A 14,002-nucleotide genomic window follows, 5' to 3' on the forward strand; every position below is an offset into this window, starting at 1 on the left:
ACAGTGTTCATATGCAACGGCAGGCACATGGGTTTGAACCTAACGGCCCTTTTCGTAAAAAAAAATCTCATCAAATCTGGAATATCTGAGCCAGTTCGATGACAACACCTGGCACACCTCTACCTGAAAGCACTGCGTGTGGGTTGCCAGAGATACGGAGAGAGAGAGAAGGTCTACAGAGTGGGGGCTTTAATCTTTTCGAAATTACATTTCCTTGGAACGGTGTGAATGCTGATTTGTTGATCTTGCCCAAAGGCATGTAAGCAGGAATCGCAAAGTGTCTTCAGACTGTAAACACCAGCTGTGCCACAGATGGAGAATTATTCACAAACATTTCCTTTAACCCCTTCACACGAATAAACAATGTAGCAATAATCGCTGTGTGAGCGACTGATTTGAGATGGGCCGCGCTTGCGTGTGCAGTGCCTGTTACGTTTATTCAAGATGTCCCGCTTATTGTGTTACTTTGTAGTTTTGCTTTTATTAAAATTATTATTTCTTGCACGCCTTTTCAATCTTGTTGTTTGTACACCTATTTTTTTTTCTCTTGATGCATTCACACGGGGTTTAAGGTCCGATTACTTTTGTACAAGCATTTACACGTATATTATTATTTTATTATTTTTCTATCTACGTGACTTTACCGAAAGACCCAAAGAGTACGTATATATTGTTTGAGAGTCACAGGCAACACGTGTGCATGCGGTGTTCATCTAACAGACGTGCACAGCTCGTAAACTAGGGTCAAGGAGAGGGGCGAAGCGTTTCCCTAATGTTGAAAAAGCACGTTTCAGTTATCAAGTTATGTTTTGTCAATGTATCATATTTTCAATAAAATTCCGTGGCTTTGAGTCAGGCTCAATTAAAATGTTTCATTAAGGTTAACATCGGTCCTTTAGGTTAACGTACGAGTTTATAAATAGTTTACGGCTTAAACAACTTTCGCATAAGCTAAGCAATATATACAGATGGGTATGTTGCGGCATACATTTCTATCTTATTCATTTTAATGTAAAATCCAAATGTATGTCAGCAGGTGTAGTGATGAGCATTACTCCACTGCCATTCTGCTAACCTGGGCTCAATTCCTGCGCATCCGCACGAGTGGAATTCTATACGACGCATACCGTATACGCGAAGCTTGACATCGGCCTCCTTTTAAGTCGACTCGGCCTTCAATGAGTAGCTGGTGCAATGTGTAAACTCCTACGCTCGCGCGATGCAGGTTGCCAGGCAATGGCGGTGCTGCTGTCACCAACTCTCAAAGTGTCGGCCTGAGTCAGCACTCGCTAACGTCACTCACTCTCTCTCACCGTCTACCGGTGGATCATTGCGGCGCGCGTGTGCGCGTGTGCGTGTGTGCGTGTTTTTCCCATTCGTGTATATATTCACGTGTGACTGCCACGAGGTTTACCTCGCCTCGCAGGAGCGCTGCGGTGATGTCGCGGTCGCTCAGCGGCGACAACGGCTGCTGTTGTTTGTTGTTGTTGTTGTTGTGATGTAAGTTTGTTGTCGTGTATGTTTGCTTAACCTCGTCTCCCAGCTCTCCTTTCCAGGCAGAGCCCTCGCGTGATGGCAGATTACTGAAGTTGCCCGCGCTCACGTTCCCTAGGTTCACGTGACCAACCTGCATTGATCGAGATGCAAAAGGCCGGTGCATGAAGTCGCAGTGCGTCGCTTTCAAAACGACTGCTCATCCAATAACAGATATCTCGTGGTCAGCGCATGCACCCGTTGTAACCAGCAGGGATCTAACAAACAAAAATAATCCAGGTGCCGCTCTCAAATTCCGATCGTCAGCTCTGTGGTCCGTGCTGTGCACTCCGACGGCGCAGGTCTTCGCAGCCTGGCTGTGAAGCTTTCCTGTGCGCGGTCAGGTTGTCCCGCGTGTTGTTCCGTACGACGTCCGACGTTTCGCCCCCCCCCCCGACCCCCCCTTCCCCCGGCACGTGTAGTGTTGTCGGGCGCCACGTCCAATCAGACACGCGTTTGAGACTGAAAACCAAGTGGGAGAGCGATGTAAACCGTCGATTTTAATTAATCTGATCCGACCTCAAGAGTCGCGTGAATCTCGACGACGTGAGCCAAGTCGTTGCCCCCCGCTGCCACCGCCACCCCTGCCCCCCAGAGTTTGACTTTGACACGGCCACACGGCCGACGGCTTCGGGGGGGGTAACGCTGAAGAGTGAGTCGCGAGTGCAGGTTTCCGATGCTGACACTGATGACGATCACAATGGCGAACACGACATTGTGACGCGATGCTCATTTTGTCTTTCATTCGCCGCTCAGGGCTCCAGTTTAATTTGAAGCAATTGTGGAGTTTTTTTTCGTCTTCTCTTATTAGCCATTTTTTATATACGGTGTATCTTTTTTTTTCTCTATGTATGTATATTTAACCTTACGTTTTTTATTTGTGCTCAAAGTAAAAATGCATTCACATTGTCGCTGTACGTGGAACGCGTAGCGACGGCTGCTGCCCCATCGGCTTTTTCCGATTGCGCTGCCGGTCAGCCCTCGGACTCTGTCTCACGGGGAAGGGTTTCCTCCTGGGTTCGTATGGCCTCCTTGCGTTAGGTCACCAGGTTAGTGGGACTACGATGTGCACGAGACAGAAGAGAATTAAAAAAAAGATGGAATTCAGTGCTTAAGTTAGATTAACCATCATTATCAACTTTGTTTGTCAGCATGTAAAACTATAAAAAAGAAAAACTAGAAACTTTTTATTTTACCAGTTTTTATAAATGTGGCCACGGGGAGAACACACAGACTCCAAATATACAGCAGGCATCGTCAGGGTCGGGATTGAACCGACGACCTCCTGTATACCAGGCGAGGTAGTTAACATCTCGGCCCTGTTGGGACAACGTGACATAGACACGTATACAATCGTATTTGGACTGGATTATAGTGAGTCAAAGTGTGTCGCGTGCCATCCACTGCCACTCAGAAACCACAGTCGTGTTCATGCAGAGCTTACGCAAAGTTTATTTTTTATTTTTTGGGTTGTGTGTAATTAAATTACTCGTAAAGTATTATCTTAACCAAGCCACTTTGTTCCACTTAAATTTATTTTTCACATATGTACGTATCTATATATATGCATACACATATACACAGCAGTATTTGCCTATGGAATTTAAGGATATATTTGTCCCGTCCTCTATAAATAACCTGAACATGAACGTTTCACGTGCGCACACACGCGTGTATGCTCATATGCACGTGTAGATATGCGAACGCTAGCACGGACAGCGTGTGCATTTTGCTCAGCTGGGACGCTCGTACCAGCTGAGCCGGCTGTTTGCGAGCGGCCACACGGGGTTTTGTGTACAAGCGACACACGCGTGAACCCACTATGCGTTCACATTTGCCAATATTCCGCTTGGGTTTCCGAGGCACCGCGTCCCCCGCTTGGCTGTCACCGCCTCTGTCTCCCCGTTTGGTTGTGAAGTGCCTCACGGTATATGGCACCGGTTCTTTTCTCTTCGTACATTCACCCACCCTACCCACCCACCGCCAGCGATTGTGTTCCGTTCTTTCTTTTTATGTCTCATCGTCCGGTCATCAACATCGGCTGCAGAAATTCAAGCGCGTTCCTCCAATGATCCCTGAAACCCAGTTTTTGGAAACCTGACCCCCCTCACCTCCCTCACCCCTCCCCAAAAGAAACTTGACTTTTATGCCCGTCCCCACTGAACCTTGAACTTTAACCCCCTCCTGACCTTTCAACCTTGACCCCTTGACCCTCACGCTGCACTGAACCATGCCCGTGTGACCCTCGAATGTTCCCCTCCCTGCCCTCACCTTGTTTCCGCCGCCCCCGCCCCCCCCCCCCCCTTTCTCGGCTTGTAACCTTTGACCTGAGCTTTCTTGCATGCCGCCCTTTGTTGTAATCCTCCTTTTTTTGTAGGGAAAAAGAGGGAAATGTATGAACACCCAGTCTTCTGCTTGGCCTCCCAAGTGGTGAATTTAACCATTCGTGAGTACTAACATACTCTTCCCTCTCAGTGTCTGCAAACAAACGCAGTGCGGGCCTCCGTCAGGCGTTTCGGTTTGACCTTTGAGTTCCTTATTTTTCGGGGTTGGGGGTTAAACGCGAGCCGGGGGGGGGGGGGGGGGGGCATTGGGCAGGTAGCGGAGAGTAGTGCGGAAAGTTTTTGTTGTTGTTGTCGCCGCGTGAACCGCATATCGAGGGGGACAGCCTAAAGGGGCGCTTGTAAAGCAAGAGGCGGAGATGATGGCGACGGTGGTGACGGGTGGGCGAGGATTTGGAGCTGGCTACACACCTCGCTGGGGTTAACAACTTCCACGGAGTCAATCTGCAGGTGATAATCCGGCGCTAAAATCTGCGGCAGTCGCGATCCGGAAATGCCAAAAAACAAACGCACGACGTTACCTCCAGGAGCGGTGCGTTCACGGATGATTCATCCTAATCGGGAATCGCATTAAAATAACAGTAATCCCATCGTACGTTCATTCTCGATGTTTTTATTACACGTAGGCAAGGTGTTGATGCATATAGAGTCATTTTTAGATATCTTTCTCGTGGTATAATTACATAGTTGTAATGACAAACAAATGCTAAAGATTAGCTTTTTTGTTGCTGCTACTTGTGACTCAAATTCTTGCTCTGCATCCATAAAAAAACATTCTAATTGGTCAGTTATTCCCAAAACTTTAATTCAAGACTCAAGATATTTTATTTGAAATGTTTGAATAAAAGTTGTAATACCCAATTAAGGGTATTTGTTGGATGTAAAAATTCACCTGACATTTTGGAAATTGTTTAAAAAAGAATAATTGATTTAGATGCTTGATTTAAAAAAAAACTAGACATTTTAGTCCTTCCTACAGCACTGTACAGAATGACAATATGCTTCAACGATTATAAAAAAAGAACGAGCTTCATCAGAAGAGCAGGTTCAGTAAAGGGTTTTCAAGTTGGCAATACAAATGTAACAGTTTTGACCGAGAGGCCTAATTCATCTGTAACAGGCCGAGGCTGGATTTCTGGGTTAACTGAATACATCTTCCTAAGCAGCCATTTTTATTTTCCACAACTTCCCTCTCAATAGAATTTTCTCCACCACCTCCCTCCTCCACCAGCTCCCTCGCCTTTCCCCTTTGAGTGTCTGCGACGGCAGCGAGAGTCACGATCAGCGCGGATCCTACCCTCCCACTTCTCCCGTTACTTTCCCTCCCGCGCCTGTCCCCAGACCTTGCTTTCTGCCCTCCCCAACTTAAAATCCTGCACCGGGTCCCCTTCTCTCTCCCACCAACCTGGTCGACCTCCGTCTCTCTCCCTTTTGTTTTTGCATGGGTCTCGAGAGAGACTACGCCCGTGCAGGTTGCGTGCGCACTTGATATTTCGGAACGCCTTCCCACTGGTCGATTGTGCATGCTGCATATTGGGCGAGTGCACCGATGTCGCTTGCTCCGGTGTCTGCGTGTGTGTGCTTGAGCTTCTGCGTGTCGCGCGTGCTACCTGCTGGGTTCACAGTTGTAAATGTTTGAGGCGAGTGGCCGTTAGACAATGAACAGACCGTGTGCGCATCGGTCAGAACAGGGGTAGCGGTATCTACGTGTTGCACATCGTCATAAGCCAACGATTTTTAGCCTGCCGATCGCTAACGGTTGCGCTTACGTCCGACATGGCAGGCACCCGTGGCATCCACAGGTGAGTGCGCGATTGAAATTTCACAGTTAAAGTCGAAATAAGTAGCTGACGAGCAAGCGAGAGAACGAACGAGCAAGCGGGGTAGCATCCCTGCTGAGCGAGATCAGCTATTGGAATGTGTTTGGTGCACAAGAAGAGACAAAGCACCACTCCTCAGGCAATACTCAAATACATGCTAACTCGGGTAAATCATCAGCTCATTGTCAATCCCCTGCTAGAGAACTAAACTGAAACTAAACTATTTTTTTTTTACCAGGTAAGGCCCACTGAGCTATATAGCTCTTTTTCAGAAGTGACCTGGCTACAAATGATAGCTCAACGAAGTGGCTCATTATCAGGTGGGAATTCATAGCAGCCAAATACTCTAAAACGCATGATGTTGATTCTAAATGTGGAGGGGAAAACTGGAGGACCCGGAGGAAAATCTACGCGACCCAAAGGAGAACATGTAAACTACAAATATACAGCAGCAGGCGCAAGGGTCGGGATCGAACCCACGACCACCTGCATACCAGACGAGGTAGTTAACATCTCTCCACCAAGGCGCACACTATGTTGGTAATTTTATATCCTCTTTCGTAATCTCGGGGTTTCTCCTGCTACTAATTCAAGTATCCTCCCATGGAAATTGCAATTTTTCCTCTTTGTAGGACCCTCTTGAAAAAGAGCCTTCAAATTTGGTAATTTTTTATGGATAAATAAATTGTTTTACACTATTACAGCAGTGAAGAGTGGCACATAAAAAAAAATTCTACTTTTAGAAGTGTCCGTATTTACACTTGTATCGTAGCATAGGGAGAGATTGCGACAGATTGGAAGGCCCTCATCCAGCAGCAGAGTGACCATGGCCGATGAGTAATCATAGTGAATAACACGTCAAAAAGCGATATTAAACCCGTCATCCGATGCACGTTTGTAGTCTCGGCAAGGTTTTCACAAGATAATGGTTTCATTCGCCGCAGCAAAGCAAACCAAGCCATTGCGGTCTCACTGGCGAAGCCCTCGTGACGGTAATTCTGAAAGTGACATCAGGAAGATTTACACTCGGATGGATTGCCGACGTGTGAACGCGTGGAATGCTTCACCAACCCAAAGGGTGCTAATCTGCTGGGATATTGGCCCGAAATCGCTTTCAATCCACCACAAAAATACACTGGAGCATTTCTTTTACGCATTTGTAAATGGATGCATACGGCCAAATTTTGCTTAATGTTCTGCAAAAAGTCGCCGGTATTTCAGCTTATAGGTGATGTACAGCGACGTGAATTGTGGTTCCGCCATGGTGAGACGCAACAATGTCGATATTTCGCTGTTGTCTGTAGGCAATTATAAATGTTGCTTAGATACGGATGCACGAGTGCACGCAGCATAAGCTGCAGGTGCTTCTCATCCACGCTGCTTATACTCGGCCGCTTTGCCCGTTCGGCAAACGTCGTCGGTGACAGTCGAGCCGTGGTGGCGTCATGGACCGTCGCCCGGTGTTGGTTGCGCTCCGAAGGCATCGCTGCCCCTTCTCCACAATTATCCGCTCGCCTACCCCAGCGGCACCATCGCTGACGTAGCTTTGCCGGCGACTGCATCCTGTTCCCACTGACCCCCGAACTCTGTGTCTTTGTCCGCATTTTTTTTTGTTCGTCCTGTCCTGTCCACAGTTTGTCGTCGCTGGGGACGAAACATCGTCGCGACACTTTGTCCGTTGCGTTGGAACATGAATGCATTTTTACTTTGTCGGTCGTCCATGCGTTTGAATCGTTTGCTCGAGTTCCTGATGGAGGAGGTCAGCTGTGTTTGTCGCGATCGCCTTCTTTCTCGCTTTATCTTTTTTTGTTACCCGTTCTCTTCTTTTTGTTGTTGTCGTTGTGATGATCTCGTGAGAAAGGGAAGCCACTCTGTGCTTCCGTGTCCTTGCGTGTTTGTGTGTGCGTGGACCTGTCTGTCTTGTCTGTTTGTTGCAGAGTCTGCCGCTCACATCCTCCCATTCCGTGCGCTAAGCGTTTAACGAGCCATTTCAGATCCAAGCAGTCGTCACGGTGCTGTTTGCAACTCTTAAACGGAAAAAAATCCAAACAAAACAAAGCACAGAAACTCCAAAAGGAAGCCATGAACACTGAAATGTGATTTCTCCCCTGTCCCAAAAGCTGCCTTTATTTCCGTGGTGTCGTTTGTGCTGCGCCGATGCCGTGCGTGGTTGAGTACCGGATTGACCATGCGCATGCGTGCTTCCTTGGTGTCACGGCGATGGTGTTTGTACCGTGACTTTGTGCCGCTAACGTTGTTGTTGTTGTTGTGCTTTCTGTGTCTCTCGCAATGCATGGGCACAGCCTACTCCTAACTAACGGGGGCTATTTCTTACGCGTGGATTTAATTTTTCTGATGATTTTTGTTTTTGTTCTTCTTTGGAGTGTACCGTGCCGTGAATTAACACCGTCTTTGTGTGTATCGCTTTCCTTTCCTTCTCTGCCTCCTCTTCCTCTTCTTCCTCCTCTTCCTCCTCCATAATTAATACAACAAAATGACAAAAAACCCCAAACAAAAAAAAGCCACTCCGAAGGATTCAGGTGAACGGCATCTCAGGCGCTTAAACGCCTGCGATGTTTTCGCGATTGAAACGAGCGCGCTCAGCCGGTCACTCGCACGGGAGGCTCGCCGAATGAGCACACGCCGCTGTCATCCACAGACTCCCCCCCCTCATCCACCCATACGTAGTGCCGGCTATCGGGGGAAGTTTCTGGGACGAACGCTTAAACGTTTCGGCCGAGCGAATGTACGCTGCCATTTGTTTTTCCTCGTTTCGGTGTTACGTCGGGTAGAGACGCAGCCTCTGCAATGTCTTGCTCACGCTCACTGCTGGCGGAAGGGCCTCCGCTAGGGGGGAGCTCCAGAGAGAGCCGCGCCCACAGAGGGTATTTGGCCGACGGTTCCACACTGGCCCAGGTGTGCTGCCGAAGAGCGGTGGCAGTACCCACATCTCACAACAAGTCTATGCACGGCTCTTGCAAATTTGCCACGATCGTCGACTCGACGTCCGCGTGTCTTGCTGCCCTAAGCCGGGTCGGGCAGCAGCTGCCCCCTTTGACGGTGCAGCGACGGCAGTGGAAAATCCTCATTCCCGTGGCAGGGGCGGCCACTTGGCTGATGAGGCACAGAGCTACCAATGCGCGCTATGCCTCCGACCAAATAGCCGTGACTCCTCGATGTCGCCGTATCGCGGACGATGAACAGGTTGAGCTACTTCAGCGCTTGGATCGAGCGACTGATTGGCGATACTGCACCAGCTGTGTTTGGCTGAGGCTGCAAAGTGACCAGGATGTGGCGGTACATTCGATTTTTTGCGAATCCATCGTGCAGAGCCGTTGAGTGATGTCCCCCCACACACGTGGGGACTTGTCTCCGGGTGCTCCCCTCTCCGCCCCACACGAAGCCAAACGCCCGTGAAAGGAATTTGGCCAAACATCTCAGTGCGGGTCCGTCCTGCAAATTGATGCTGAGCCGAAGCGAGGCTTCGTTATCATACCCTCACTTGCATAAATTCATCCTGACGTAATGTTTTTTTCTGCAGACATAGGCACAACAGTTTCTGTAGATGTCCATCCTCTAATCATTTCCCGAATGTGGAGTTTTTTGAGACGTACCACTGGCCTCTGGTATTTGTGACTGAGCAGATGTTGGCAGAGCGGCACACGTGCTTCACATTAGGCGGCAGTGAAAGTAAAACAATTAAGCGGTTTGTCTCATAAACTTGCATCAGTGGTCTTATATAACGTCAATGTCTGTGTTAACTTTTTTTAACGTTCCAAATTCTAACGTTCCAAGGCCGTGTTAGCGCGACAAAATTGAACAATCTCCGTTTAAAGTGCGTGTCCATGCGTCGACTGGCGCAGAGCCATATTCCTGTGTTTACTTGAATCGATGGACGTGAAAATGGACACGAGACCACTGCTACCGCCCCTATCCACAGCGCAACTCATCCCCGCACGCAAGATGCCACCGGCTCTCTCGCAGTCGACACAACAGTGCTGCACCAACACGCGCTCCATGGCTTCTGTATCGATGGCACCCCTGTCACACACTGGGGGGGCCGTCACGGTCGCTGCCTCACCTGCCGATCGTAGGGGTCTCTCACGATCTATGAATGTAGATCCATTCCGCGCATGAAGTGCTTACCCAGTCCTTCATGAACCGCTTGCAATATTGACGCTTTCACGCATTAGGCTGTTCCAGTACGAGCAGTCTCCGGGCTGGTAATGGTTTTTAATGGAGCACACCAGCCCGTAGGTTTATGTCTTGTGATATTTTCAACCGTCGAGGTCACGTGATGAGACGTGAGGTCCTGTGCACCACGTAACTGCATGCACCCTAGTAATGCATCCCAGTTGTAGAATGACAAGCCGTGTGTGGTCATTACCGGTCAGGAGATTAACTCCTGAATGTATACGTTGAAATACAAGTTAAGTGTTTAGCAATTGGTCTTTCTTATTTATTGGGTATCGTACACTTTTACATTTATCGTCCGGTAAAACGTCGCTGTCTTCACGATATCTTGCTGTATTGTCGATTGTGCTTCGTCCAAAGTAAGATATTTCTTTCGTGCTATAGCCAGTTTTAACCATCGATTTCAAATAATTTCATGTCATTATTTACGTTCCATGGTTGGTTTTATGAGTTCATTGAACATTGCATTATTTTGATGTTTATTCTACATTTTCATCTGGCTGTTTTCTGTTGTTTCACTCTGCGCGTGTGTGCATGCCCACACATATTCGTTACACATGCGTGCGCGTGTGTCTCTGTGTGTCTGTGTGTCTCTGTGTGTCTCTGTGTGTCTCTGTCTAACCCCTTTCTGTGCACCGCCACGTGCAGTGGCCCGCCGACGCGCTGCACACAAAGCCCCCACGCACCCCTACAGACAGAGTAGCGCCTCCATCCAGAAGATTCCTCTGCCCAAAAACATGCCAAGTACTGAGCACCTATCACGATATTCACCTCCACAGTGCGGCCACGCTGACACGGGAACCAGGCTGGGTGGACCAGAGTAACGTTAATCGTAACAATGATAATAATAATACTCAGATCAGAATCCTCACGCACTTCTCAACAGCCATCGATATTGACATTGGCGCCGAATGTCAGCGTTGGTTTGAGCGAAGCATCAAAACCAAAGGCTGGTGGGGGCTGGGCCCCGCTCGTGAAAACATTTTTTAAAGAAAAAACGAAACTGACCTGCTCATAAAAATTATAAACTGCGTACAAATCGCTTCCCCTGCTCGCCCAACGCCTTGTTCCCACCACCTTCTGTGCCCCACGTCTCCACTGCCCCCACTCTTTACCCACCGGCCCGGCACTGATCAAGGACACGGTGCCTGACTTGAGAGGCGTTCCGATTGACTTCATAGCAGAGTCAGGCGTCCCCCCCCCCGATCCCTCCGTTGGATGTAATCGAGGGGGGCGCAGAGTGGTGGTGGTCGTGTTGGTGATCGTTGTTTTCGGCTGCACGCGGAAACGACGATGCCAGATGCGCAAACAAACGAGCAAAAACACATTTGATGAATCGATGAGTTTGGTTTACAAATTTCTCGCGGACGTATATATCGTTCAAGTTGTAACATTAATTGTTTGTCGTGCCTAACAACTGACTGATTACTTAGTTGTATTTTAACTTTGAAAGCCAATGTTGTACATCCCAGCTTTGTTCTTAAGCAGGCAGCGTGTCTGTGTGGCCCTGGCTAATAGGCGTAATGAGTCCGTCTTTAATTGCCTGAGCTTAGAAGGAATGCTTCTTTTAGAATCTGCCCATCCCTTCTCCTGTGAAGCATGCCCCTGCTGAGTAATAGTGACTCTAGAGCCCGAGGCTAATTGCATAATAAATATACAGGAATGGCCGGTGGGGCTCTAAGCATCTCGAGGCTTAATAACCTCGATAGCATTGCAGGGTAGATGTTCCCAGTGAGAAAGTTTACAATCAGTACTATTGATATTTTAAACACCGAGAAGACACCTGTCTAGAACTATCACGGTGTACGGAATTCTACTAACGTACAGCTGAGACGCATGTCGTATTTATCAACGCGAGTTTCCACTGCCGCGCGCGGCTCATCCGAGGTCGGACCGCGCGGCGCGTCTGAGCATCTCCCCTCTCGAGCTTGCCCCGCGGACGACTGCGGGCGCAGCCGGAGCTGCCCCGCAGTCGCTCGCGGCCTCCGCTCGAGAGACGCGGAATTCGCTCGACGCGGAGGGCCCAGCCGGGCAGCCCGCACCCCGGGGGATTCGCCTCCTGTGTGCTATGTGAAGACGCTGCCGAGTGCTGCTACGCTCAGTTGAGCACGTGATTGCACGTGCTGTGCTGTAACAACTCAGAACTATACTCCGCGCTAATTTCTCAAACCTAAACCTCCAGGCCACGGAGTTAAGATTTCGCATGCGCCCTCGACTCGCGTAATAATCACTCGGCCTCATCAGCTGCCTCCGGAGCCACGGATAAGACGTCGGTGGACGACAGTCATCCTCATCCCCGACCGCAAGGAATTGCCGAGGAATGATCGTAGTCGTTGCCTGTGAGGGCTTAGATCAGTTTCAGGCTGCAGGCTCTCCTTTAGATGCCTTTGTCTCCCGAAAAGCAAAAGAGCGCGTCGGTGATGTCCCCGCTCAAATGAGCATCGAGGCATCTGTGCTCATCCTCCTGCTTACTTGCAGCCCTGAGCCAGCGGTGAACATTCCACATTCAAACCGCTGTTGACTTCCCCGCAAAGTGGTGCTTCTCAACCTCCGGATTGTTCTGCCGCTGATCCCTCCTGGCCAGTTGTCTCTGACCCCCCCCCCGCCTGCTACCCCCCGTCTTCTCGTGGTGTCCCCCATCTCTTGCTGTCCCATCACAATATCAACAAACATCGTCCCCAGTGTGCGCTGTCTGTCCTTCCATCGGAATGAACGTCGCGTTCATTCGCTTTACGTTTTTTTTCACAATTTCCACGTCGCGTGTTTTTTCTGCGATGGCGTAAGCACGGGGAGCCATAAAACACCTCGAGGAGACGCTCGCGAAGCAAAGAGGTTTATCGCGATCTGCCGAACACGCGTGAAAGAATAATTACAATACCCGCGGTGTGCACTAACGAACGCGTGACGAAACGGCGTCCGATCGCTGACAGCGTTTGAGAAATGCGTCGCGAAGCGGGGGGGGGCTTTACCTACCGGACGCTTCGATGGGCTTTCTTCTCTCGAAACTCGCGCGATTCTTCATTTTGCACGCGTCTTGAAAAATCCAAAGCATGACCGGAGGAGTCGCCGCCTCTTTATTTTGCATGAATTGTTCCCGCAAATGTGTTTATTGTTCGTTCGTTCCCCCCATTACCTTTCGCCCACCTGATGCGGAGATCGCGCGCAGTTGCCGGCTCGTTGTGTTTATGGGGAATAGTTTGCTCGCTCGGTAAGGAGCAACGGTGACATTTCTGCTTACGTTTCGCAGTTTGTATTCTTTCCTAACCGTTGTGCCTCTGCCCTCTCCCCTACTCGACAACAAACAACGACGTCTGCAACACCGACGACGACAACAACACGCAGAAAACATAGGGCAACTCGTGACTCCTGCGAAGAAACTGGAGGATGTCATTCACCTCGCCGAGTTGGTGATTGACGTCCTGCAGCAGAACGAGGAGCACCATGCTGAGGTGACGCTCTCCTCGCGCTCGCCTCCCGCCAGCCCCACACTTCCCTATCCACATTTTCTAGATCCGCTGCATGGGAGACCAGAAAGTGGCATTTGATGAGTTAGCTGCAGCCAGAGCGAGAGGTGCACGGGGTGGGGTGTGCGGGGAGCAGATATATGTTCCTGCTCGCCGGCCCGCACAGACCAGGCTGAAATTGGGCAGATCCCCCCAGTGAGCTCGGACTCACTCTAAGTCGGCGTTGTTCATTGCGTCACTCTAAGTCGGTGTTCTTCATTGCGTCACTCTAAGTCAGTGTTCTTCATTGCGTCACCCAGGGGTTGACTTAGTCAACTCAAACCAAGTGCCACGTTGTACTCCCTCAGCGACTGTCAATGCTGCCCTGACAAAATGCAGATGTTGAACTTGTGAAGGTGGCGTCTTGCTCGAACGACGTCTAACACCCAAACATTTTTTTTGCCCGCGATCAATTTTACCACTTAATTTTTATTTCCACGGCGCCAATCCACGTTGTTTTGCGATCTCCGTCGATGAGTTTGCGTGCGGTCACCGTTAAAATCTTTCGGAGCCTCTCCGTTCTTCGCGGCCGAGAACTTTAGCGGAAACCTTTTCCGCGTTTTTTTCTGTTTCCCCGTTCGCTTTTTGTGTTTGTGCTGCTAACGCCGAT

The 14,002-nt window shown here is 49.5% G+C and overlaps 1 protein-coding gene across 22 annotated transcripts in view; it reads left to right on the top strand.

The window, feature by feature from the left end:
• The window catches only part of LOC133351733 (calcium-dependent secretion activator 1-like), a 363,205-nt gene that overhangs the window by 299,581 nt on the left and 49,622 nt on the right, over positions 1-14,002 (top strand). For 8 of the 22 annotated variants that reach the window (XM_061567171.1, XM_061567172.1, XM_061567170.1 and 5 more), the window contains 3 exons: positions 3,911-3,979; positions 8,218-8,235; positions 13,232-13,338. In XM_061567171.1, coding sequence (XP_061423155.1) covers positions 3,911-3,979; positions 8,218-8,235; positions 13,232-13,338 — 194 coding nt within the window. The remainder of the gene's footprint in view (positions 1-3,910; positions 3,980-8,217; positions 8,236-13,231; positions 13,339-14,002) is intronic. The other 14 variants (XM_061567176.1, XM_061567184.1, XM_061567185.1 and 11 more) reach the window with 3 other exon arrangements.

Source organism: Lethenteron reissneri, chromosome 38 (genome assembly GCF_015708825.2).
Source record: "Lethenteron reissneri isolate LAM-NWPU_2019-01 chromosome 38, ASM1570882v1, whole genome shotgun sequence".
In the NCBI taxonomy this organism is placed as follows: Eukaryota; Metazoa; Chordata; class Hyperoartia; order Petromyzontiformes; family Petromyzontidae; genus Lethenteron; species Lethenteron reissneri.